General features: G+C 30.8%; 3 protein-coding genes across 11 annotated transcripts; 1 reads left to right on the forward strand and 2 right to left on the reverse strand.

Moving 5' to 3' along the window:
- Positions 1 to 69: 69 nt before the first annotated feature.
- On the forward strand, positions 70 to 4563 carry LOC114946043 (uncharacterized). 6 transcript variants are annotated; one of them, XM_029322432.2, is made up of 8 exons: positions 70 to 344; positions 990 to 1298; positions 1821 to 1985; positions 2494 to 2679; positions 2760 to 3098; positions 3404 to 3547; positions 3765 to 3915; positions 4491 to 4563. In XM_029322432.2, exons 2-6 carry the CDS (start codon positions 1232 to 1234, stop codon positions 3505 to 3507), a joined length of 861 nt encoding a protein of 286 aa, XP_029178265.2. In that variant the 5' UTR covers positions 70 to 344; positions 990 to 1231; the 3' UTR covers positions 3508 to 3547; positions 3765 to 3915; positions 4491 to 4563. The 6 variants fall into 6 exon arrangements, with proteins under 6 accessions (XP_029178265.2, XP_029178262.2, XP_029178267.2 ...); XM_029322429.2 differs by having other exon boundaries at positions 3404 to 3915; XM_029322434.2 differs by having other exon boundaries at positions 2760 to 3062; positions 3404 to 3915.
- A 2660-nt stretch (positions 4564 to 7223) lies between these two features.
- On the reverse strand, positions 7224 to 9745 carry LOC114946050 (uncharacterized). Its single transcript, XM_029322445.2, has 5 exons — positions 9483 to 9745; positions 8826 to 9255; positions 8582 to 8749; positions 8341 to 8504; positions 7224 to 7637 (listed from the first exon to the last, which is right to left on the reverse strand). Exons 1-5 carry the CDS (start codon positions 9631 to 9633, stop codon positions 7510 to 7512), a joined length of 1041 nt encoding a protein of 346 aa, XP_029178278.1. The 5' UTR covers positions 9634 to 9745; the 3' UTR covers positions 7224 to 7509.
- Positions 9746 to 10384: 639 nt separating this feature from the next.
- Positions 10385 to 18365, reverse strand: wapl (cohesin release factor wings apart-like). 4 transcript variants are annotated; one of them, XM_029322455.2, is made up of 12 exons: positions 18292 to 18365; positions 17462 to 18116; positions 14637 to 16540; positions 14082 to 14330; positions 13374 to 13622; positions 13054 to 13278; positions 12750 to 12972; positions 12387 to 12602; positions 12114 to 12293; positions 11551 to 11639; positions 11284 to 11385; positions 10385 to 11188 (listed from the first exon to the last, which is right to left on the reverse strand). In XM_029322455.2, the coding sequence occupies exons 2-12, from the start codon at positions 17643 to 17645 to the stop codon at positions 11036 to 11038; spliced, it is 3774 nt and encodes a 1257-aa protein (XP_029178288.2). In that variant the 5' UTR covers positions 17646 to 18116; positions 18292 to 18365; the 3' UTR covers positions 10385 to 11035. The 4 variants fall into 4 exon arrangements, with proteins under 4 accessions (XP_029178288.2, XP_085341433.1, XP_085341432.1 ...); XM_085485307.1 differs by lacking the exon at positions 18292 to 18365 and having other exon boundaries at positions 10385 to 11185; positions 11290 to 11385; positions 17462 to 18196; XM_085485306.1 differs by lacking the exon at positions 18292 to 18365 and having other exon boundaries at positions 11290 to 11385; positions 17462 to 18196.
- Positions 18366 to 18439: the final 74 nt, after the last annotated feature.

The raw sequence follows: 18439 nt of genomic DNA on the forward strand, positions 1-18439 counted from the left end.
AAGCGCAGCGCGAGTTTCTTATCTTGCGTTTTCTATACTCTATGGAAGTATGATACCGCGCGCGGCACTTTGATCAATCAACACTGCATGATTCTTCATCAAAACATTGTGTTATTATTGTTCGATTGATTTTTGTCTGTTTAATCAATTTACGTATGAAGGTGTATAATATTTCTTATTCGATGATGAAAAAAGTTTCACGGACAAGAAGATAAGATATAAATATATATATATATATATATATATATTTATTATAATAATATATATTCGTTAAAGTACAAGATATTGAGGTTCGTCTATACATATATATATAGGCAGTAAGCATATGTCAAGAAAGTTTATAAGTATGTATATATATAAATTATAGATCATATGATTTGGAAAACGTGTCCTATATATTTAAATATTCGTTTTTGTAAATATTGGCTGGGTTATATCCCAAGCTGAACAAATATATATTTCATCATTGCGATATATTATATATTTAAGTAATTTATTTCATAATTATTTTTAATTATATTAATTCATATAATATTATTTAATTAGTTATATTAATAAAATATATAGTAGCCTTTCATCGTAATCGCGGTTTAAACGATAATCAAAGAGAAACCATAACCACATCATGCAATTATAAATATGAACGGCGTATGTGATGATCGTAATATTGTTGGGCAGAGGCCTTTATATACATATAATAATCTCATTTTCATAATGTAATTTGCATTGATTCTCTCTCACATTTTACATATTTTAATAAATTTCTTTTAACTCATAAAATTTAATTAAAAATGTATAAAGTTTTTTCTTTTGAAAATTAATTGACACTTTTACAGATTATTATTGTTATACGAATTGTAACATTATAATGTATATATATATATATATATATATCTATCATTAATTATTTGTCTATATATATATATATATAGTTTAATAGATACAAAAAATAAAAAAAAGGAAATTTATACCGAATAATTTTTTTTCAGATAAATATTTGAAGTATCAGAAGTACAGGAAAATTATTTTTATTCGTAATCCATTTCTACAAGATGGGAAGACGTCGACGATGACAGTTCGCTCGTATAGAACATGTGTGTCGAATGACAGGAGGCGGGATACATGACGCTGCGCGCAGAATCGTATCGGTTCTATGGTGTTGCACGTTTAACATGAGTTAGACGAGCCGTATTTAATTGTGCGATCAGTGTGAAAAGGGACCTTGGAAAGAATGTTGTCGATAGCACGTACGATCTCGCCCTCGATAATTGCTCTTATAATATTTGGCTGTTATTCAGGTGAGTAACAAAATAAAAATATCGCGCACGAAATTTATATATCGATTTCCCGAAATCGGGGATTCAATCGAGAAGCTTTTATGAAAACTTATCTGGATTCGTAAAATACATTATGACATCAATCGCAACAATCGTGACACAATTTTTAATAATCTCAGTTTTTAGCACAATACCTATAATATTTAAATAATTATCATATAAATAACAATTCATATTCTGTTGAAAGTTTGATTATATCGAATTTTTAGCAGAAATTTTTCAACACAATTTTGTGTCACGTTAAATTAAAATTTCTCACGTATATGATTCAAGAAATGTCAATTTCTAAAAATAATTCAATAAAAGTCGCGCGACGAGTCTAAAAAAAATCTTGTCGAAGCTTTTTTTAGATGACCGATAAATTAAATTAAATTAAATTATTCTCAATGATTAATTGAATTTATATTATTCAAGAATATCACGATGATACATTTACCGATGATACTAAAGTTATATATCTCACGTTTTCGAAAAATATTTCAGGGGTCTATGGTACCTCGATAAAATCTTTGGACGTGCCGCATATCGTGCGCAACGGCACCGGACCTGTGGATTTAATTTGCATCTACGAGATTGACAAAAATGACAATGGACTTGTAATCAAATGGTTTCACGAAGCGGATCAGATCTATCAGTGGATTCCACCAAGTAATTTATACTTTTAACGCCTACGTACTTATCCTATTATAACTTACTACGTTGCGGTGTGTGCGTGTATGTATATTTGCGCTTTATTAATTTTGCGTCGATAACTTTCGTTATATCGGAACTTTCACGAGATATCCGGAAGCGCATTGAAACGCGCGGCCGTAGAAAGAGAAATGTCACAAGTTAAAGTTAGTATATACAGAAGGTTGATAGGTATATAATAATTAAAACAAATTATAGAATTTTATTCGGTTTGTTTGCATATGAAAAGATATACTTATTTGATGTTCAGTTGTAATTTTATTAAGCATTTTATTAAGCAATTTTTATTTTATTTTTTTGTTATAATTGATATAATTAATGAGATCAAAAGCAGATTAATTTTTTATTAATATTTTTTATTAAAGTAAAATTTGGCGAATTTAACATTTTTATTTTATAAAAAATATATATTTTATTTGCTCAATTTATATTCAATTAATATAATACTATGATATCATTATAATAGTGCCACCGCAAGATATCGGAATCATCGAAGGTCTTGCGGAATATCCAGATAAAAATCTAAGGAATCCATATTCGCATTCTATAATTCGATTGAAAACCATTACAATTGATATGACAGGGGAATATGTGTGCACAATCAGCACGTTTCAATACGAAGCGAGCACCTCAAGGAAGATGATTGTCTACGGTAAGTTTTTGGAAGAGTTTTATTTAAAATTTATTTGTTAATTTTCTGTAATTTTGATGATTGCACTCTTTATTTTTAAGTGCCAGAAAGCAACATGACGGTGCATACGTATCCCTTCAATAAGACTCACATAAATTTAACATGTGCGGTGACGGGTGCGCTACCGCAGCCGTCTTTGAGGCTCTACATCGAAGGAATTGAAAGAAAAGATCGTGGAAGTGATTACAAATCTTCAGAATCTTCAACGGATTCGTACGAGAATAATCCTCGGGTGTCACTGGACGTTATCGTAGAGGACATGTCAGATCCTGCAGTTGTCGAGTGTGAATTGTCGATTCCTGATACGGAATACAGGCGCCGAGAACGGATCGTCTACTATCCTAGTTCGAATCGTTCCAATATGACAGACGATATTGTTTGTAAGACAAATAATCTTGCTGTTAATTTTCTTTATATCGCGTTATCAAGCGACAAATTAAAGAAGAGAAACGGAATAAAAATTTATATTGTCAAAATCTAGATTAAATTTTATCAAAATTGGAAGATTATCTCGAAAAAACTTTTTTAATATTATCAGTAAATTACAAATACTGGCTTGTAATTTAATAAGATTTATATTGTTATGCTGAGAGAGCTATCTTCAATTTTTCAAATCTCAAACAAACCTCACATTTCTCGAGTAATGAAATATTTATTAAATACATATTTCTTCTGTGTGTTTCAGCGCAATTGCTACCCTATCGCACAAATGTTTCCCAAGGAAGGCATAACACGATGTTACTTATTGATATCTTTTATGTTACCATACTCAGATTGATACTAACATAGGACTAAATTAGATTCCATTTAACTATAGGGAAATGATCAGGTATTTAATGCATATTTATTTATTTTAGAGTCCAAGAGTATTCGATGCAAAGAATATGAATAAATAAAACGCTTATTATACATATATATATCTTAAAGGAATCATATATTGAATATCTATTTTTCTAATATGCATTGTTCGCTAAGTAGCTTCAATTGTTCAATAATTTTAATGATTAGCATTCGGTATTTAATTTCGAAAACTTTCTTCAATATAGCAGTATTGCTATAATGAAATGAAAAAGTGATTGCGTATATTGAGGGTGGGGATGAGAGAGGGAGATATAATCTTGGATGGTGGGGATGATATCTAGAAGTAGCGGTACCCTTCAAGATTATCATTCACTTCTCGGCACTCGTCTGTAAGGGGTAAGTAACCATTTTACGACAAATTTTTTTCTTCTCTCTCTTAATTATTTATATTGGCTTGTAATATATTATATTGGATATCTTATTTGTTTCAAAATGTTTCAATTTTAAATATATATTTATATATTCTTTATGTAATTATATACATTAAATTTTTTTGTTTAATTCTACTTTGATACTGACATCGTAAATTATTTTCTCTCTCATCTCTTTTCTTATATAGTTTTAAGTAAATTGAGAATTTATGTTAAAAATTTAATAATTCTTAATATTATTTATATATAATAAACTGATTCTTGTGAGTGTACATTTTTTTATTTTTTATTTTAATATAATAAATTTAATTTTATATGTTAGATATACGAATATAAATAGAATAATTATGTTTTGATAACATTAATATCATGAAGTGTATATTATATATATATATATATATATATATATATATATCTAAAAAATATATAATAATATATATTATAAAACACGTTATCCGAGATACATTTATTAACATTTTAAAAAATTCTTTTTGTGTATTAATATTCGTTACTAATACATTTTTATTGTTTTGCGAACAGTGTTTCACCTCTAAAATCATCAAGCTTCCAAACTTATCAACTGTCATACTCTTATAAACACGAATAACTTTGTGAAGAAATGAATCATCCCTGGATGTTGCTTCTTTTTGCAGGTAATACTTTTTTTATTTTTCTGCTGTTACTTTAAATATTAAATATATTATTTAATGTATCTTTTTGTTTCATTTTTATTCTTTTAACTTATCTATTTCTTATTATCCCTTCATTATTAATAGTATATATATTTTTATATGATATGTTCTTTATATGCATTTTTTGCAAATGCTGCAAATAAATTGTTCACAGTTTTAATTTTAATGTTGCTATAAAATTGTGCATATTTGAAAGAGATATTAAAAAACGACATTATATGATATTAACATAATATTGACATTATTGTTTTGGTGAATGTATTTTTTATTGCAAAATGCTGAAGTAATACTAAAATTTTAAACAAAAATTATATTAAAGAGAGAATCTTTCTGTTTATTTTATATTTTGATATTTTATTATTTTTTAAATATTTTATTCTATATTTTATTTAAAAGTTTAAAAAAAGAAGTCCATATACTTTTTAAATAATGTATTATACATATTAAGAGTTTAACAAGGCTCTGTAATATAAATATAAATTATATTTATATTAATATATATTTATATATTTTTTTTTAATAAATTTTATCATTTTACACTATTTTTAATATCACACATCTATATAGTATTGCGCATAATACTTTTGTAATAAAGTGCACTAATTACAAATCTCTGACACATCAAAGAGATGCTAAATGAAGTTGATAATCACGATGTCTACAATTTCTTTCGTGTTTACGGGATAATCCGATCAACCGCCCCATCAGCAAGACAAAAGTAAGACAAAAGTGTGTATCGCCGGATTTCGCGTTGATTCATCTTCTTTGTTAAAAACAGTATTAAAATTTATGCTAAGAATAGCTTTATGATTGTTCAGTGCCTCCTATAATTCGTGATATATTTTACAAATATTCACAGACAATGCGAAATTTAATAATTTTATAAAACTTGTTTTTAATGAGAAATTAACAGGATGTACAAATTGTTTTCCACACATTGTTTTAATTTGCAAAATGATATTAGATTAAAATAATGAATATAAAAAAATATTAAAATATTACAATATTTATTAAATGCAACACATTAAAAAATTGAGATGATTAAACTATAAAAAGCAAGTGATATATATTAATGATATTTTTGATAATTGTAACTTTAATTATTTCTTAATTTTGTTTTTCGTAATTTAATTCTGTAATTTTAATAACATATAACGCCATATTTTTTCGTAATTCGTAATAAAGTAATGCATATATAAAAGATAATTTATTTCATAGTTGTTTATACTAATTCGTTTTTATTGATTCAAAAAAGATACACATACTGTACAATTTTCAAAGATTATTAAAATTTTTCAAACAAAAAAAATAATGATAATAAATGTAATAAATAGAAATAATATTATTTCGCTAATTATTCTTATTTTAATTATTATTACTTACATGACACATACTTATTGATTTATATATTTCATTTATGCGATATAGAAATATATTAGATTAGATAAGAGATCACCTATTAAAGCTATCGGCTGATAATGTCAGTGCAGAATAAAAAATGCAAAAGTTGAAAAAAGTTTCGTAAAGATATGCATTGGTTTGCATAATACGAAGTGTAACTTGTAATTACTTAATTGACATTCATTACTGAGCAATGTCGATAGGGCCACGCCATCACATCCATAAATGCATCGTGTTGTGACACACTTTATATTAAATTTCTTTTTGCACTTTACTCTTTACTTTTTTTCATCCACCCCCCCGATATGTAATAAAATTAATTCTAATTTTACATATCGATATAATCACATCTATAAAATTTTTTATACGCGTTATTCGATGCTCTGTTTAATGTATAATTATTATTAATCTGAAAGTATACATTAATAATAATGTAAAAAGATTCAGAAAAAATTGAATGCTGCAACTTTCTGAAGATATATAAGTTTTGACTTAACATATGCAACATTATAATTTTCTTACATAGAAAGAAAATATATAAAATTAACGTATGTATATATATATAAAAGAGGAAAGAATTTATATATATATTTGTAATTTTTTATATATGTATAATTTCATTTATGCTCTTGCAGTATGCGCATTGTGGACTTTTGGCGAAACTATCACCTGCGATCAGTGCGGGCGAGAATGCGCCGATATCTGCGGCACTCGACAATTTCGCGCCTGCTGTTTCAACAACATGCGGAAGAGACATTCCGACTTTTTCGGTATGAAGTTTTGGATGAGACCACGAAGATATGCGATTCACCTGTTCCCGGCCTATGACGTTTAATCATCGCGTCATATATTATATAAATATGGAAATACCCTCGACAGAAACTATAGTTGTGTACTGTGTGCTTCAATGTTATTATCTTTGCATCGTTTAACTTAGAGTTGCATATAATGTCGCTTTTGTTTCTTCTTTAGCTCTTCTCTTCATTCCCGTAAGATAATTCGCTTGTCGATGCTCTTAATTGCAATTAAAAGTATTGCATAGCAAGATACCAGGATATAATTCTTTGTATAATACAAGAATCTCTCGTTCGATTTTATATGTATATTATTTATACAAGGACATGTCTTATCAAGTCTTTTAATTAATTTAACTTTATTTTAAGAAGTAGAATGATATATATACATGCAACATATAAAAATATTTTTATTAAAAAATCTTAGTTGTTTACATTTGAGATTATTTTTTTGACTAGATAGATATAGATCTAGTACTGTATGGATATATATATATATATATATATATATATATCTATATCACAGATTTAATATATATCACAATTTGAGGCTTATAACATCTTATAAAATCTTATAAAAAATGTAACAAAACTGAATCGATTTTGATTTCTTTGATTTAAGTTTCAGCTTTAGTACTTATATTTCTTGATTCTCTTTATTTTATTTTATTTTTATTTAACCCGTTTCCCCGTTGTTTCTCCTTGATTAGTAGTGTGCATATGTTTACGCTTCCTTGGCAGAGGAGTATTAGATTGCACATTCAAAAGACTTCTCCCAAAAGTCTCCCGAGCTATTACTTCTACAAAATGTAAAATAATATTAAATATATTATCGTATAAAAAAATTCTTGTTTATTTGTTATAGTAAGTTGTATTTTTCTTTGTTTATCTGTGATAGCAATTTTATCTAATAAAAAAATAAAAATTTACAGAATTTTATTTAAAAATAAGAAACTGCAAAATACAATTTTTTCAACAGAGATACGTTCTCTAAATAAAATACAATCAACAACACTATCGAATAATTCAATATTTAACTTGTCAAAACTTTGAAAGATTGCAAGGAGAGAATATGAAGTTTGGAACACAATGCTTATTATATTTTGGTGATTACAAAACTGTTGAAAACCTAAAATTGATTCTTTTTATAAAAAATATTAGATATTATTTGTAGCAATATTATAATACTACTGTGACCCAGAAATAATGATTTGATTTTATTATATTTATTAATTTATAACAACAATTCAATTATCTTTATTTATTATATTTTATCTGCTATAAATAAAATATTTAAAAATTTATAACTATATAACTATATTTCTTTTGTAAAATAATATTAGAATGAAAAATACTTTTAATCTTCGATAAAAATTACTTTAGTGTATAATTACTTTATACTTCATTTAAAATGTATATATTAGAAACATAAAATAGAAAGAAGTAGAAAAAATACCTTATAGATATTAAAAATTTAGATATATAACTCTAAGCAATACATACCTCCAATATCATTTGTATCATCACTGTCTGATTCAACATCTAATAATACATTATGGGTTGAAGCATTTGCTTGTAGTCTTGACTCAGAAGTATTGAAATTCGTATTATCAGATACTTCTGGCATGAATTGTTCAAATGTATGTTGCTTAGTTGAATCAGACATACTAAATTATAAAATTTTATTAATTTATTTTATAAAGTATGTATGCTTAATTAAAATATTAAATAAGCACAAACATACTTTGTTTCTGCATTGAGCCAGTCTAAAGAGAGCCATAATCTTAAATTGGATGGCAAGCTTTGACTTTTTGGAATCCAAGGTAGACCAACATACTCAAAGTTCTTGGAACAACTATATAGATTGTTGTACCAGCCACAAGATTTCTGGAGTATCAATTTTGAGCAAAACCTACAAAGTAATGAATATTATTATCCATTATAGAGGAAGAAAAAAACAATGAGTTTATAATTTATAAAAATCTTACCAAATCCTGCTCACAGTTGCATAAGCGATTAAAGCAATGTTCCATGCATGACCTAAATTTATTCGTGCTTTTAAAAAGTGCGCAGAATGTCTTGCTATGTCTTCTACTTTAGCCATAAGTTTCGCAAAGCCTTGTGTCCTCACAAGTACATATTCCAGCATTTGTTTACTAGGTAATATATGAATTTCATCTTCTATTTCAATGACAGACTGTAAGTCTTTATATTCCTTCAGCAAAGACATGTTGTAATAGTTAATCAATGCTTTATTCAATGCAACCATGCATCTCAATCCTTTATCACTACGAAATTTGTTCTTCATTCGATATATTAAGCGGCTTAAAGCTGTAGCCTCTGCATGAAGAATATCCATTGATTCTAGGTCCTTGATTGTTGTATTGAGCACATATTTGCATAAATCTACATTTATATCTAAAAAATGAGAACGAACAAATTGGATTCTGTGTGGATATAAGAACAAATTATATATATCTAACTTTAATTTTAATTATAGTTTATTTCTAAAATGATAAACTGTAATGATACATGCGCGAAAATGTGTGTATGCGATTATATAAATTTTTTCTAATATTTTTTCATACGCCTCCACGTATTCCGCGAATGCACAACCTTAAAATAGAATGGAATTGAAATAATACCTGCTTCCTTGGCAGATAATGACTTGATAGACCAAGTTGCATACGGCGGACGTTCTAGATAAAGCATATTCCAATACATATTCATTTTACAAAAATATATATATATGTTCTTATTTTCTTCTGATTCAACACGTGGTAGACCGGATAACATCGAATTGCGTCAGCCAAGAGTCTAGGCTAGTCCTAAAGCTAGACTCTTTCGCACAGAAAGTTGCTAGACAGAAAGGAAGCGATGTATCAGCCAATCAATCTTTCGCTGTTAGATAAACTGGAAACCGATTGGCTATTGTTAGAGAGAAGAGAGCGGTCACTGGGATTCAGCAACCACGTGTACTAACGCGCCCCCTGACAAAGTGAACATAAACTACGTCGTGACGCTCGATAAAAAGCACGATAAATGGTTCGATTCCGTGATATGATTCATGTCCGAACTATTTAGCTAAAAACCAAGTTGAAAACTGAACTTTTTAAAGCATTTATTAATTTTTTATTTTATTACTAATATTTAAATTATATTTACTTATATTTAATTATATGACACATTATTTGTACAATTAAAAATTTAATTATTTAACAAGTTTATATATTTTACTGATAAAAATTTTATATCAACATTTATTCATAGTTATTTCTTGGTATATAATTAATTCTATATCAATAAGACAAGTACATGTTTAAAAAAAGCATTCTACGAATTCTTTGTATACATTTTTTCAGCTATTTTACTAGAAATATAATATATTATCTAATTTTTTAATTTCTTTATAGAGTAGAATATAAAATTTTTTATATCAATATATAATGTATAATAATCAAATGTTATATATATATATATATATATATATATATATATATATAGATATAAATGTTGGGATACAAAATAATTCTAAACTATGCAGAAATATAATTATACAATTATAATTTATAAATTTACATTTACAAGGCTTACATCATATAATATAATTTTAATATTAAAATAAACTTATACATAATGCTATATTAAATTTCAGCGGATCACATGTCCTAATGCTGTTAATCACTTAATAGATTTTAAAACAATAGATATAATTTTAATAGATTGTACAATTTTTTTTAAGATGATATACAGAAGATATTAAACTGTATATGCTGGAGCGAGAAGCTTATCGCGTTATTCTTTTTGATCTATTAACTTAAAAAAAGTGGCTTTTCATTACCTTGATTTATATTAATGATATCTTAAAGATGGTAATAACAATTGCGATAAGTGCCTTGCAATTATAATTACAAGATGTGCCCCTATATATACTTCACAAAGTTACAGTATTGTATACTTAAAACTAGTAAATATAACTAAGTTCCACTTCATAAAGAAATAAACCAAATCATAATAATAAGAAACCTACAACAATAAATTATGTAAGTGAATAAATATGTATCAAAATATATGAATATGAAACAAGACCATCTGCTTCGTAATAAAAAGAATTTTCTTCTGTTGGACAAATACAACTTTGGCTCTTTGCGTACGCCAGGTGAAAAAAATGCTGTCAAGTGTGTGTATAATATGTCAATCAAGATGAAGTTAAGTTAAGCATTGTATTGGTGTCTTCTAATGCTGGCAATGGTAACTCATTCTTCTCTTCCTCTATTCTGGCATCTGACATTTTTAGGAACTTGATTACCTTTTCGGTAGCAGCAATTCCACAACTGCTCACTTCGTTCTGCTAAAATAAATGTGCACAAAAAATACAGATCAAATTATATCATACTTTTACAAATAGACATAAAATATGAAATATTTTCGAAAAGTCAATATTACCGATACCGTTATATTCATAAAGTTGAAGAATTTCTGAAGTACAGATACCATAGTCTCGAAATTCTTGTCTGGCAATCTACTTCGTACCAATGATTCGTACTCCTAAAGAACACAGAAGGCAATTTTGTTAACAAAGAGAAATATTAAAAATCTAGGAGTGTTTTATTTCTATACAAAATGTAAATAAGATGTATGTAAATTTTAGTAAAGTTATTGATTATACATCTTCCATTATAACTTTTCATATAATTACATTTAACTTTTTACCTTATTATCCATTATTAAGTATCCAAGTAAAAGCACTACATATGCACCAATCAATGTATGCTCCATATGTCGTCCAGCTTTTTGCAATACTGTGAAAAATAATAAGTTTATGCTTCTTTATACATACAAAGAATGTATACAGATATTTATATATTATATCTCGTAATATATTTTTAAAATTTTGGATAATAATTTTGAAAGCCTTTGTGAGAAGTATTTTATAAGTCAATTAACTTTAAATAAAAATTATTATAATAAAAGTGATAGACAGATTATTAATAAATATAAACTTAATTTTATATATAATTAAAATATAATTAAAAAGTGAAAATTATTAAAAATGTAAAAATTTAAATCCATAAAAAAATACAATAGAAATTCATAAAAAATGTAGTCTTTTTGATATTTTTTTTTGTTAAAACAAAAATTAATTCTATTTGTTGAAGAATTTGTACCCATTCATTCTGACACTACATAATTATGTATTATTATTAATATTGTAAAGAAAATCAAGAACATAGGTAGATATATATGCATGTATGTAGATATAACATGATACAAACATTTAGTGACGGTCTCTTCGATAAATTCCTCTTGAGTTTTAGTGGTAGTTGATACCGTCTCTGTTTGTTCGGAATCTTTTTTTCCATCTAAAATGGCATCAGTTTTTTGTTCCTCGGCACGCGCAAGTTCCTCTTGTTTGTAAAACAAATCGATTAAAGATCCCACGCCGCTTTCCTCTGCTAAAATTACATGAATAAAATAAAATTATATATATATACACACATATATAAAATTGTATACATTGAGAAACTGTATAAATTGAAACTATTTACCATCAAAAATATTTTCTAGTGATGCAGGTGCTTTCGATTCAATGAGTAACTGCTTATTATCATCACATTGCTCTACTAAATTTATCAATAAAATTAACGCCAGCATCATCATGTCAAATCGCTTTTCTTCCGGAAGTGATTCAGGCACACGTAATAAAAGAAACAAACTACAATCCAAAACGCCAACTTGTGCGCCAACTGATTTGCTACCAAAAGCTATATAAACATTAATAAATATTACTAATGTATTTTATGTATAGATTAATAATAAAAATTTAATTTGAGAAATGCATAAATAAATATGTAACTACAGTTTAATTTGCTTGCATTAATAATATGAAAAAATATTTCAAAAAATCATACATTGTCTGTTAAACCGATGAGTAAGGTTGATGAGAACTTTAATAATTGCAAAGAGACATTCTCTAACAACAGCACCGGTAGAACTTTTATCGCTTGGATCTGTTGTTGGATAAATGGGAATCTCTTGTCCACACAGGTGATATAAACTAGCTAATGTGCTTACTAATACTCCTTCCTCATACTTTAATAAATACACCTGATTCTCTTCATTCATATGTGTTACCTAAAAAGAATATTGCAATATTTAATTATTTTTCGCGTAATATGGAATAAAAGAAGAGAAAAAACAAAAAAAATTACTTACATTTTCTAATACACGTAAACATCTGTCAACTTTACGTAATTTATCTAATAAAGGATCTGTCCAGCCAGATCTTAAGACGTTCTGGCCGTTAATATGACGGTGGCATTCTCGAATTGTCTTTACAATATGTTCCAATCCGCCTAATTCTCGCAATTCTTCCTTAAACCATTCTCCAGCGCGCTTTGATGTAAGACTTAGAAGTGTCTCCATAGCAAGCTGACCAACCTGTTAAAAATAATACATTGTAAATTATTCAAGAAATAAAAAGTAATGATAAAAGAAAAATTTAGAAATATTATATGAAGAAATTGTTCTCTTACAGTAATATTATCTAGATTTAGATGTTTAGCGTGTCCTTGAGCTTGTATATCAGCGCACAATTGACGCACTTTTTCTTTATTTTTCAATAATTCAGCATGACTGAGACCACAGTCGTCAAGAGCATCCTTATGACTGGCATCAGATTCTAATAGACTTAACATTAATTCCAAACAATCGCGATCTAGATCCATAGCTAGACGATCTTGACTTAAAACAAACATTACTGTTGCTGTGCATAAACCAAGACTCTGTAATGAAATAATAATGTTAATTTATATTGATATTAGAAAGTCAAATCATATATATAATGAAAACTTTTTGCAGTGCATATGTAAATTAGATCATATTAATATCATATGTAAATTAGAGATGGATAAAAAACATTGATATTAAATACATGTCATTACTATGCAAAAGAAAAATATTTTTGTACTATGCTCCTTTACTTGTTTTCTTATTCTTTTTGCATGATCATTCGGTCATATGAAAAATTCATTTATAAAATGTTGAAGACATTGCTCTTTTTTGCTTAAACCAGATGCGAAATACAAGAAACTGTTCATATTTTTGTTTTTCTGTCGACATATATCTCTCGTTTACTGTTAGTATTTCATTATATCTCTCTTTGCTATTATTAATGCCCATCTCTAATTTAAGATACATAGAAATGGATGAGATTTTGTTATATTATTATAAGTATCCGATACCTGATCCTTAGTTGCATCATGAAGAGCTTTAAAAAACTTGGCAACAGTTCCATGAGCGCGCACATGCATGCGAAATGCAGGAGCCATACATTTACTTGCTAATCGTATGGCTGAAAGGCAACGAGTAGCATTTGGATTATTTTCTCTCAAAGTGTCCAAGATATATTCGACATCATCATTAAATTCTTGGAACTCTCCACTCTCTTGTATCTGATGAGCTTTCTTTACATTCTTTACTACAGTGTAGAACTGCAAAACAGAATTTAAAATACATAGAGTAGAATTAAATTGCATAATTGTGTATGAGCAAGTTTTTTTTACATTTAATTTTATATTACACATTATATGTAATTTATATATATATAATTACATGATTAACTAAAAGAGACAGAATATATGATTAATCTTATGTATTTGTGATCAAAATAAATTGATAGAAATGTATCGATGGAATCTTAGCACATATAATTATTTTAATTGATGCACATTCTTGGGGAAGAAAGCAATATTCTAAAAATATTCCACGTATCGCGCATATATATAAAATATACTCACTCCTTTAACTTTTTTACGGCAGCGGATACTCGTGATCGCGTCGGCCTCGTCCTCGAAATCCGCGTCGATCGCGGGATAAGTGACGACTCTCGTTAACTGTGAGGGTTCGAACTCCTCCTCGTACGCGACTGGTCCCGCGCTGCTGGAGCCAGACGCGGTGGTCGGGGTGCTGTTACCAGTGGTAGGCGTATCCGCAGCGGTCGACTCCTTGTCGCTGTCGCACCATTTGTGCTTGTACAACGCTCGTCTCTTGTTCCCATCTGTCGCTCCTGTTGACCGGCTCTTGAAGATGCTGCCTTTCTTAGCAGCGGGCTTGATCGACGCAGAGACCGTCGTTGACGGTGGATCCGAGATCTGCGACTCGGAGACCGTGCTCGTCACATGCAATGCCATCTCGCTCTCGACGTTACCGCTAGCACCTTCACTATCATCGCTGCCCGAGAACCAATCCTGATCTACCAGAGTCTTAGCGGCGGTGCTGGTGGCAGCGACGATGGTCTCAGCGATGGTGTCGGCGCCGGGTCTGATTCGAGCCGGTGGTTCCGGTTCCGATTCGAGATCAAGTTCTGCCTCCGGTTCCGGTTGTTGCGCTATGGATTCAGGCCGCACAACAGGTACCGCAACTTCATTGGCCAGGATATCTACGGAGCAATGTTGAACTTGGCTCCCGACACTTTCCGACGTTTCTGCAGTTGTAATTTCTGTATTATCATTATCATTGACAATCACTGATAGCGGTGGTGGTAGTGCTGGCGGTGGCGATGGTGACGGAGATGGTGGTGGTGATGGTGACGGTGGTGGAAGTGATGGTGGTGGAGCCAACGGTGACGACGACGGAGGCAGCGGCGCCGGCGGCGGCGGCGATGGTGCTGGTGGTGCCGGTCTCGTATCGGAATCGCTCGACAGGATATCGATCAGCTCCTGAGTCGTGGTCGGTAGCGGCTGATCGCGTCCGATCAACGGTTCGATTACCGGTTTGGAGGAATATGTTGAGCTGCAGTCAGTCTTAACGATATCGTAATGAGATATAAGGGTATTATTGGAGTCCGTTACGGATTTTCTCAGGGTCAAGGAGAGACCGGAGCCGTGCGAATTGGGAGTTATCGGTGCCGGCGGCGTCACGATGCTACTCGCCGCCGTCAGGTCCAAGTGCAGATTTTTCGCGCGACTACGAGTGGTTCTCCTCATGTCCGAGTTCTCCAGAGGAATCGACACGGTCGAGACGGCAGGTGGATGCGTACGCAGAGATCTATGATCGGATTTGAGCGGCGCCTCCGTGTTGAGGATCTTACGTTCGACGTCGACTTTAGATGGACTAGCGAGATTGGTGGAAATCCTGTAGGTGTCCGGCTCGAGGTCCTGAGTATCCACGTCTCCGCAAACCAGTCGCGCTGTACCTTTGCATATTCTTAACACGATCGGTGGTTTGCTCTCCTCTCGATTGGGGGTATCATGAGTACTGGTGCTATCTAAAGTTTCTACTACTTTCTTAATTGGAGCATGTGATACTTTCGTTACAGCTTGCTGTTGCTGCTGCTGCTTCTGCGTTGGCTGCTGCTTCTGCGTTGGCTGTTGCTTCTGCGTTGGCTGCTGCTTCTGCGCTGGTTGCTGCTTCTGCGTCGGCTGCTGCGCGGGTTGCTTCGTGGCACGAGCCCTCCCATATTGCGAATCAGGTACTTGTCTATAAATTGCCACATCCTGGCGAGATTCCTCTACCACAGGCGGGACGTTTCTGCTCTTGAAGAACTTTTTCGGTTTGACAACCGCCGGAGAAGCTTCCGGCTTGTTATCCGGATCGGTCTCGAAAGAGAAGGGATCCTTCCCGGAACTCACGCGATTCTGATTCCCATAATCGAGTTTCATTCTCTTCGCGCCGAATGTACTATGTATATCATCTCGTCTCCCTGAAAAGAAAATATTTTGTAAAGAATTTAGTGCTTTTACATAAGAATTTGTCATTTGATGTTCCTATTATCAAGATTGATAATTTGTCAAGTATATTATAGTATTTGTAAAAAATAACATTCTTGATATTAGCTGTAAACTTTCTAAAGTATAATAAAAGTAATTAAAAAGTAATTATAATATTGGCTGTAGAGAAAAATATTCAAGAATGATAATAATGTATAAGATGTACGTTTGTATATTCATTTATATATATTCGATTAGCAACAAAATAGAATACATTTGTATATAAATGCTAAACTGTGTGATATGCAATAATTTCATAATTTTTTATACTTTTGCTATTCATTTGATACTGGAAATTTTTATAACTTGCTAAATTGTTTTACAAAGTATAATCACACTGACTGTTATTTAATATTGAAATACCAAATAATACTAGTATAAAACCAATTAATTATATCAGTTTCTAAAAATAAATTTGTGAATCATTACAATCATCATTCTAAATAATAACAATGATAAAAATTGAATTTTGAAACCTGATAGCTATGTGAAAAAAATAATTTTGCATATATATAGTTCTAAAATTTATTAAAATTATACTCATGTTAATGTACCATTCAACTTGATACTTGCTATAAAATATAGAAAAACTTGTACACATGTAATTGTGTATTTTTACTTATATAATTAATTCCTTTAAACTTTTCTCTCACAAAAAATTGTATAAATTTATATAAAAAACAACAATGTTTCAGAAAATAAAATTCGACTAGAAATTGTTGTTTAAACACAAGCGAAAAATCTTGCTATGCTTGTAAAACTGAAGTAGACCTCTGCGATATATACAAATGCCATGTGATTATTCCACTACCAGAGTTTACTCTTGTGACGTAAACATAACAACAACTGTGTACCATTGATATTCGTGCTCCTGATGGAGGTGAAGGATGTTATGCCCCATTTTCCAACGGTGCCCGCCGACTTGGCAGCGGACGGCCGGTTGCTGTTCTCGCGGAAGAGCTTGTCGAACTGGATACTGCCGGCCGTTACACTGCTGACCTTACGGCTGTAGGACTTGGTGTAACTGCGGGACGTCATTGTGCGCTTGTCTCGGCGATCTTTCTCGGCATCTCAGGGGATCCCACGGATGGTGCAATCGATCTGTCCTCGTGGCCGAGTCCGGAGCATCAGAACAGCGCGACGCCCGCCCTCGATCGAGGAGGATGTCGCGAATGGGAATGAGATCGACCCCTCGAACACGAGGTCGGTCGCGTCCTCCGCCCTCCCGGTCGATTCGCAGCCTCCCGGCTCGGTCCTAATTAAGCTGGACACTCGCTCGGTGCGACAACGTGAGAAACAAACGCCATGTTTCTCTCTCTCTCTCTCTCCGCGCGCGGCTACCCACCTTCGACAAATTCGATTAACAATCGCGAGAGTCGATTACTTGATCCCTCGGCGGCCGATCGCTCCCTGATATTCGCTCGCGGTCTTTCTTAGGTTCTCACTCGTTTCGCCGATGATCTTTCCGCGCTTTTCCCTCGACTTCGACTGCCATCAATTTCTCCGACACTGGGGATTATTAATCATCAACATAGATCTCGAGCCATCTGCCGATGTTTTTCGTTTCGGGATTTAGACACATATATATATATATATAATATATATATGTGTATATATATATATATATACATATATATAGATATATATATATAAGGAAAAAAAGAATAATGTTACGCATACATACAATGAGCAGAATTATGATACTTGTCGCCTTCGCCAGTAGATAGAGCTAAGCGTAGCTTCGCTACTTTGTAAAAATTATACGTACATATATATATGATGACATGTATAAACAACACCATGCACATTAATAAAATCGTTGGGAACAGCTC

This window comes from Nylanderia fulva, unplaced genomic scaffold, assembly GCF_048542155.1.
Source record: "Nylanderia fulva isolate GAGA-0341 unplaced genomic scaffold, ASM4854215v1 Scaffold36, whole genome shotgun sequence".
NCBI lineage: Eukaryota > Metazoa > Arthropoda > Insecta > Hymenoptera > Formicidae > Nylanderia > Nylanderia fulva.